The sequence below is a fragment of the Abrus precatorius genome, unplaced genomic scaffold (assembly GCF_003935025.1).
Source record: "Abrus precatorius isolate BTA unplaced genomic scaffold, Abrus_2018 Scaffold2, whole genome shotgun sequence".
NCBI classification, from domain to species: Eukaryota; Viridiplantae; Streptophyta; class Magnoliopsida; order Fabales; family Fabaceae; genus Abrus; species Abrus precatorius.
In genome coordinates this window covers 30,235,044-30,244,332 of record NW_020874362.1, presented here as the reverse complement: position 1 = coordinate 30,244,332, position 9,289 = coordinate 30,235,044, and the positions used below count along the sequence as shown (strand labels likewise).

Sequence of the window (9,289 nt, the reverse complement as noted above, 5' to 3'; positions counted from 1 at the left end):
ATATATATATATATATTTGTACAAATCTATTCAATGTAATGTATGAATATATTTATTAATTTTGTTTAATTTTTGTTATTATTTTATTAAAAAATAAACGTAATAATTAAATTTTTTAATGTGTCTAATATTCACTATAATAAATTATAAGATTTAACATTATTAATAAATTAAAATTTTCAAAATAATTTTTAATATATATTTATACATATATAAATTTATATTATGTGCGTTTGGCATACAGCAAAAGAAAATGTTAATTAATTAATTATATTATATTATTTTAAATTATTTTATTTCGCCGCATGTTAGAATAAACTGGGGATGGTTACCCATAAGTTTCTCAGTTCTCACTTCACCTGATTCAGGAGTTCGCCTTTACACACAATGTTTCTTATATTTGCATGTAGACTTTTATTTCTTTGAGATTTGCATGTCATAAATCTTAATAGCTGTTCCATAATGTTGCCTCGCAGATCAAGTCGAAGAGGTAATCTTCAAAATGCGTTTATGGGTCTTTTATACACGATCACCAACTATATTCATGTACTACAATCTATTTTTTGCCATATTTTTGTTTTAATATTTCAAACAAAACTAATTGCATGCCCACTAACAAAAGCGTTTCGGCGCAGTTTAACTTCGAAGTTGTATATTTTGCTTGAGTAAATAGGTATATATTTAACATTCTTTTTATTTCTTGGTAAAATATAAATTGATCCTTCTAAATGATGAGTTTTACTTTCTATTTAGTGAGTGTAACACTTCCTTTGATGAAATCTGCTTCTATTCATTGGTGTGTAGGATTAAAGGCTGAAACTTTGTCCATGCTTTTATTGCCCGTGTACCGTAATGGGGAGATTTTGGACTTTGGGGCTCAACTCCAGTAATGCCAAACAACTTTGGCCAAAAAATTTGATAATATTCAATTTTTCGGTACTTAGTAGTATTAGTACATTGAATTAGATAATATTAAAAGTTTACTATATAACTTCTTATTTTGTACAATGTTAAGCAAGTTAGAAAAATCATATAATATTTATTATGATGCTGAAAACAAATTGCATTCAAGTTAGAATTTTGAATACACAATCTGTCAATATGTAACTAGGAAGCATGGATATGGCTAGAAGGTTGTCATGGCTGTACCAAACACGTCTCTCACACAAATACATCAGTGACACATTCTGATGTGTGTTGTATTAATTAGTAGTTATAGCAAATAATTAAGATAATATATTATCTTCTTTAATAATTTTAGTCTATTATGATTTTTTTACTTTATGTTAAAGAGTTGAGGTTTTGTGTTTGAGATGTTTTATTTTGTGATTAAAATATCTTATTTTTTCATTTTTTGCATAACATATCATTGCTGTGTTGTGCCGTCAAATCCCTGTCATGTTATATCTGTATTCCATGTCATGTCTGTGCTTCTTAGTATGTAAATATACAGATATTGTACTCCAAGAAGGGACATTGGTTTATTGGTGTTATTTCCAAAATTGGAGATAATCATGTAACCAACCTAAAGTCCCTCATTAAGAAAGACTTTATCTCAGATCCTTGCACTCAATGCAAAATAACCATACCTGTTCAGCACTTTTGATATTAGTGCATGCCTAGAAAGGTTTTGATGTAGAAAAGAACCCTTAATGCCAGGTTGATAAGAGGAGAGAAGGTCTAAACATATATGTGGGGTTCAATGCCTTCCAATCAGCTGATATGGTTCAATTAATCACACTTAGGTTGGAAAGAGTGATTAATTCACGCCAGGGTGAGCAAAACCAGTCTTTGTTATCCTTGATGTAGAGGAAAATCCACTCCTAGAAACAAGGCTGATAAGAGGGGAGACCTTTCAATATGATTGGGAGTTTTATGTCTCACAACCATGGGATAAGGGGACTCACTTGCCTGTGTCATTTTTTAATTTAAGTAGAAGCTATTTTAGCTATAGTTGTCAGAATTAGTAGATCTGTTCTGCCAAAATGAGAATGGGCTAGGGTTATGAACTTATTATCTATAATCTGATGATCAAATTGATTCCATAGTTATAAGTTCATTCTATACCGGACCGAACCGGACCAAAATAGAGTTATATACATTATCATTATGAGAAGGGGTATCTAAATAGATACTGTGTTTACATATAAGTCCCTCAGTTGTTCTATTCCATTTAGGATTAGAAATAGGTGTGATTGGACCTACTTTTTACATATCTCTCATTATTTAGGACCTTATTCACCTCTTTAGGCTTCTATTGAATTGAGTCACATGATGAATTGAACTTAGAACTGATAATTAAGGAGATAACTCCAATTATAGAGAATCAGTAGGCAAGGTGTTAGGACTAGGGAGGAAGAACAAATGATTGACACTAACAAGACATCTAAAGTATGAAAAGTGTATGTTAGGAGGAAAGGAAGGAAAGAGTCAACGGTTAGTTAGTTAGTTGTTATTTGTTAATACCTTTTAAATAGAGTTAGGAGGAATAGGAGGGAATTATGTTTTTGTTTGTAGAGAAATACTGAGAGAAAATATTGTTCAGTGTTCAGGGAGCTGTTAGCTCTGGAGGATTCTTGAATCCTTATTCTTTTCAAGGCATTAATAAAGATTGTCAAAATTATTCAGTCTTTTGTTCATCTTTTTTCTGATTTTAAAAGCTTTGACCCTAACACAAGGAAAGAAGTTAAACCTTAGGTATAGGAAGTGTTGAGTGCAAAAACTAAAATTAGTTAACTCTTTCTTACTGAGTTACTATGCACAAGTAATCGTTCCAAAATAGTCCATCCAGCCCACAATTTGAATCTGGTGAACAGAGCAGTATATTTAAAATATGACCTCAAAGTGACCATCCTATTAGAATTTAAACTAATAAACTACTAATGATTAAATGCCTTGGCAGGTGCTTCAAGTAACTGGTTGAGCAAAACATGTCCATTTTGAATCCCTTGCTGTGCTGAATAATTTATTTGCCCATTTGATGTATGATTGATTCATTTCATATAGTTTTCCCTTCTATGATTGTTCATTTTCTAAATTGTTTCATATCACAACTGCAAAAATGGAGTTGATCTCAGTCTTTTGTTTTTGTTAACAAAATTTTTGGAGAATAATCATGCTTGGATGTGCAGTGATCCCTGGAAACTATTTATTTTACATGCTTCATTCTTATTTGAACTTCTCTATGCTTTAACTGGAGGTAGCTGGTTTTCTTCCCTGCCCTCATCCTCAATTTATTGTCAAGATGAACTTTCATCTAAGACATTTATCACTAAATTCACCCTTTTTATATGCAGTGGGTAGTTTTACAGCTGAAGTAGAAAATGGAGCCCCATTACCACCGCCCAATCCTACCACAAATTTACAAGGGGATGAAGTTAAACCACTTTCTGGAAAACCATACTGTCTTATGATTCTTTCAAAAACAAATCTCAGTCCCCGTTATGCAATGGTAATTTCATAATTGGTTTTACAAACTCTCATGCTATTTCATTTTCTTTTATCATAAAAGCAACAAAAAAAAAAGAAGAAGAATAAGAGAAAGTAGCCAAAAATGACCACAATTTGGTCTATTAGCTCTCTTCCAAATTTTAGAAGAGGGGTTAAATTTAAGATCATGAATGAGGGTCCAGCTCACCCATGTTTGTGTACATCAACTATAAAGGCAAAACAGAATAAAGAAATGAAAGGATAAGCTTGACTATATTCAATGTCTTTCATGGTACCAATGTGGTTATAATGTTTTTGTCTATGCGTCATTATGTCTAACTTATCACCTCTCTAATGTGATTTTCTCCTCATTTGGATCATGTTGAAATTAGAGAGTGATATTTAAGATGGGAGTTGCTAAATGGAGAACAGAATAATTTTAGAGTAGTCAGACACATGTCCATGTGATCTTCTAACCTCTTACTAGATATCATGTTTAGCACATGTGGTTTTATGGTTGGAAACCTATTGGAGCTAACTTATTTGTTGTTTTAAAATGGTCCATTTGTTCTGTATCATAAAGAAAATTCATTTCTTTACTATTCCTTGAGAAATCTTGGGCACATTAAAGGACATCAAAATTTTTACTCTTTCATACATTGTCAATAGATGTAGTTGTTTGAAAGGTTGGGGAATAGTTAATTTTTTCCCAGCACATGGGAGAATCATTTTAAATCCTGTATTGTTGTATAGGGGCCGTCCACCAGCATAAAGTTAAAACTTCCTTCTACTATGGTCCGTACTGTTCTCACATATAAGGGCAAGAGCTGGGACATGGTGTATAATGGACATAGAAAAGGATGGAAATTGTTTGCTGCCAAAGGCTGGAAAAAGTTTGCGGTTGATAATTGTTTGAAGATTGGAGATGCATGCATTTTAGAGCTCATGGAAAGCAGAAACAAGAAAATCATCTTCAATGTTCAAATTCTTAGAGGAGACATCCCATCCAAATTTCTTGAAAATGACACCATGGGTCAGACTGCAGAAATGGCAATTGTCATCGACTAATATTCTAGTGTATTTCGTTTTCCTTATCTTTCTGAGATGATTATGTGTTATTTGATATCTTTTTGGGTGAGTAGGTTGGTGGATGGATTTTGTCCCTGCTGCAACTTGTTAGGAATAGTAATGTGATTTATTCCATGTTTTATGCTATTGTTTGTTTGTTTAATGAGTTTAATGAATGGGAGGGAGTGGAATTTAGGAAATTTCTGGGTCCTCAGTTTGGGGAGCAATTGGCTTTGAGCAGCAAAGGGACACCCTTATTTAAATACTCATTTTTTTTATTTGTCCAATTAAGAGGATAATACACATGTTAAAGAATAAAATTAATATTTTAGTTTTGTTAATCTTAATTGTAATGAGCCACCAGAAGGCATCACTCCTTCATGGCTTAGTTATCCCGTTAAGTGTCATTTAAACTCTAATCTTGACCCTTTTGGATACCAATTTTTGACTCTTTTTTTTTTCACAATCAAACATAATTATCAACAATTTTTAGTTCACTGACCTTATCTCTTTCCTTAAGGCTCGTGAGTTTACTTCCTATGGACTTTAGTTACATTTTTCTCAAAAAGGTTTGACACATCACTCAAAAGATTCATTTATTATTACTCCAAGCATTCTCACCAACGCCTTTATTCTTGTAAAGATTCTCTTTTATGAATGGAGAGTCTCCATCCTCCTATCAAATGCACTCATAACATTTCAAAATCCACATGTAAACATGTAGGCATATGCAGTTAGGTGTTAAACCTCCAAGCATTCTCACCAACGCCTTTATCCTTGTAAAGATTCTCTCATTTATGAATGGGGAGTCTCAATCCGCCTAGCAAATGCACTCATGACATTTCAAAATCCACATGTAAACATGTATGCATACGCCAAACCATTTATCTTGAAACATTTTCCAAAAATTCACTATCACAAATCAAAGGGTATTTCAGATATACATTCTCATATATTTGATAGTACACAACACAAATATTTCATGTAAGGTATCATTTAATTTATCCAAATAATTTAGAGTTAAAGGCACCATATCCCATTTAATCCTACTTCTTTATTGGTTACTTGAAAACATCTTTTTCTCTTGTCTAAAAATGGTTTTTGTTGTAAGCAAGTATCAGGCCTAACCGATGCACGAAAAGAGTCAAAGTGTTCCCTGTTCAAGGGGAAACACGTGTGAATAATTAGGAATGTAATTTAATGAGGTTAGGTCATTCAATTACCCAAAGGACAAAATGCATGGCTAAGTACTTAACTTCAAAATTCAGAATTCACATATTTTATATACAATTACCAATAAGTGTAACTAGGTGATTTGTGGTCTAAATTGAGTTTAAGATAGCTCTTTGCAAAGCTATTACTGCAACGATTAATGTTAACTAGTTACCCTACAGTGATTTGGCATGGATTTTTACAGTAAACATGAATAAGGTTGTTTTGCAGCAAAGTCCAAAACTGAAACACTTACAATGATTGAAGTGTAAGTGGGTGAAATGACATTCGAATTGAGTCTTGTCAGTTTTGTTTGGAAGCTAGTGTCATAAGGATTTTAGAAATGTGCCTGCACAATTTTTTCCATGCGTGGATTAGTCCTTGCAACCAATTACGCATAACTATCCTCAGGATTCAGAGAAAGAGAGATGCTTACTTGATCCTGTTCTTTGGGGGTGCCTTTAGGGTCCAAAATAAGCTTGTGATAACTTGTTAGAAAAATGGTACTATAAAGAACACAGAAATTTGGTTAGGGAAAATTTTCCACTTGAAAATTTTGCTAAACATAAGGGAAAGGTCATTGTCACATGCAATTTTTGAAAAATATTTCATGCAGAATTCTACATTGATTAGTTTACGAGTTTTATATTGAAAGTAGGGAAAATAATGTCCAAATCAAATTCCGGAAATTGGGTTTGAAGTTAACATTATAAGGATCATGGAAATGTTTTTAAAGTTAAAGCAAATTCCGCAAATTGGATTTGAAAGCTAACATTATAAGGATCATGGAAATGTCTTTAAAGTCAAATCAAATTTTGCAAATTGGGTTTGAAAGCTAACATTACAAGGATCATGGAAATGTCTTTAAATTCAAATTTCGTGCATGCATAAGGTGCAGAAAAATAATGTTGCAGGAGTTATTTTGCTGATGTCACAGGGTGCACGACTACTTCATGAACATTTTTGAAGGATCAAATGAATTCCAAATCAGGCATGAGATAGCTTTACGAAAAAGTGATTCTACAAGGAATACAAAAATTGAAGTGCATGTCAATGAAATCAAACAGAGGTGGTAAAAAAAGAGGGCTTTAGTTGTGAATAGCAGCACCAAAAATTGGATATATTGGTGATTTTCAGTCCAAATCTTACTCCCAAAGTAGCTATGGACAACTAATGAAGTATACTACTTGAAGGGATAAGGCCAAGTTACAAATAAGAGGCTTGGGGTTGAATCATGCAGAATAGTTTGCATGTATGTGAGAAAAATCCATACTTCGCAAAGGTTTAGTAGGTTCTTGAAGAGAGTTACCTTGATGCAGATTGTTTGGCAAAAATTGTGAACTACGGGAGTTTGATCCTTGAATTCTGAGCGTTCAAAACTTGGTGTGATATCCTTTTGTTATACTTAAGAGTGCAGAAAGCTCGCAGTTCTTGGAGAAGGTAGTGATTCTTGGTGGAGATTGAGTGTTGCTTGCTCTTTGTTTTGTTGGTTGCTAAGGATACTAGATGGGAGTTTGGATGGAAGCTTTGGTGCCGGTTTGAAATGTCATGTAGAGGGGGGTTTTGGTGACGTGGGGAGAAGAGAGAATGAGGTGTTGTTCTTAGCTTGATGGGGAGGAAATGAAAGAAAAGGATAGATCCCTTGGTTTAGTGGAGAGTGAAGGCGAGTATGTTTGATGCCACATGGTCCTCGGTCTTGACTTGATGTTGCAGATAAGGTGTGCATAAGGATTCTTAGGTTCAGGACGTCATGTCGTGAGGGAAAGAAGTTTTAAATGCACGAAGACAAGAAAGAGAATGGTCTTAAGCTTATGCCAAATGAAACTTGGAAATGTGAGGCAGCAAGTTCACCTCTTCAGTTTTGGTGGTTCTCGGTCTGAGCAGAAATCTGAATATCTCCCTTGTCTTTTGTTGAGAAAATAATGAGTAAGTTGCAGCTAGTTCTCAATTCGATCATCATGGTACTTGAGTACTATCCCACTCATATTTGTCTTGAACCGAGAGGAGGGAAGTTTTTGTCTCTCATGCATAGATGTCTATTCATAACCTTTGTTCTCCTTGCATTGCCCTGAGGAAAAGGACTGCAATTCTGATCTCATACCCCACATGAACCTTAGTCTTGGCTTATGTAGGGGAAGGCATATTACCAACACTCATGTCAATTGAGAGAAAAGCCTTGGAGTTCTTGAAGTGATAATAATGGTTACACCAGAAACAATATAGTGGTTTTGGAGAAGTGTAAATGAGTGGGATTTTCTTGTCCTTTACCTTTACTGGGTTGAATCGAGATTGGGGTATACATTTGGAAGGCGAGGTGTAGATTTGTGTTGGCTGGATGTCCAAGCAACTCATTGTTCTTACACTAGAAGATGTTTGAGAATAAGAGATTGATGGTTTTTGATGATGGTCCCGTGAGTTCATTCATGTGCATGGATTGAGGTCCACGCGCTTTAGGCCCTCTTCCCAGAGTGGAGAAATTTTTGGGAGTTAAAATGCCAAGGGAGTATTGATTGGCACCAAACAAATTTTAAGTTGACATTTTCGTCGTGGTTAAGTGATTCATTGAACCACTAATCGCCTTCAAACATATTTCAATTAATGGAAAAGTTCTTACTCTCACTAAAGCATTAGTCTAAAATAAAAATAAAACCCATGAGGAAAGAAAAGTGAGATGTTATAGTAATTTTTAAATCTAAGTCTAAGCGTTTAAAAATATTAATTTTTATTGAAAAATATTTATTATTGTAAAAATATAAAAGTGTAATAAATTGTTATTTTTTATTTTACTTTTAAACATTTAAACTCATCTTATGTAATAAAATTTATTGATATTTTTTCTTATATTAAAAATGTTAACTTATTAACTCTTATTTACTATCATAGATTTATAATAAGTATGTAAAGTATTTAGTTAAGTAGAGATAAGGATGTAATTAAAAAGATAGTAGTTGATATTTTTTTAAAGTTTTAATTTTTTTTTCTTTGTGAAGCATTCAAAATCAATTTCTCGTTGTATAATTATCAATGTCATTCAATGTAGTCAATAAGTTACATCAAAAAGAAAATCTAAAATCACTATAATGATTAAGTGATAGTAAATTAAAAGATGATTTATTCTAGTTTATATGAAAAACTGAGAGTTCAGTTTCTGTGTAAACTAAAAAAATCTAGATTCGTAAATTAAATGTACACTATACATATTTATTAACTCAAACTTTAAAATTAAGTTTAAACATAGAGTAAAAGTAATAAATTTTTTTATTATATTAAATATATAAAATGTAATAAAATTTTGAATTTTTTGAAGATGTTGAAAGTAAGAAAATATAGACTTATCCATTGTTAAATTAAATTTAATTATATTTATAAAATTTAAAAATTAAATATGAATAGGTCTTCACTTTTAAATTTATATATCTTTATTTTAAAGGAGATAAATTTCTTAAACTTAATTTTAAGGACTAAGTTACTAAAATAATAATAAATAAATGGTTATTTTAACCTCAGTTTTTGAGGTTAATTTTAAACATTTAAAAATAGTAATCTTTTATTCAAAATTATTTTTCACAACAGATACAAA

The 9,289-nt window shown here is 32.3% G+C and overlaps 1 protein-coding gene across 1 annotated transcript; it reads left to right on the top strand.

The window, feature by feature from the left end:
- Nucleotides 1-359: 359 nt before the first annotated feature.
- On the top strand, nt 360-4,497 carry LOC113859802 (B3 domain-containing protein Os04g0386900-like). The gene is made up of 3 exons (XM_027492487.1): nt 360-490; nt 3,297-3,451; nt 4,183-4,497. Exons 1-3 carry the CDS (start codon nt 463-465, stop codon nt 4,495-4,497), a joined length of 498 nt encoding a protein of 165 aa, XP_027348288.1. The 5' UTR covers nt 360-462.
- Nucleotides 4,498-9,289: the final 4,792 nt, after the last annotated feature.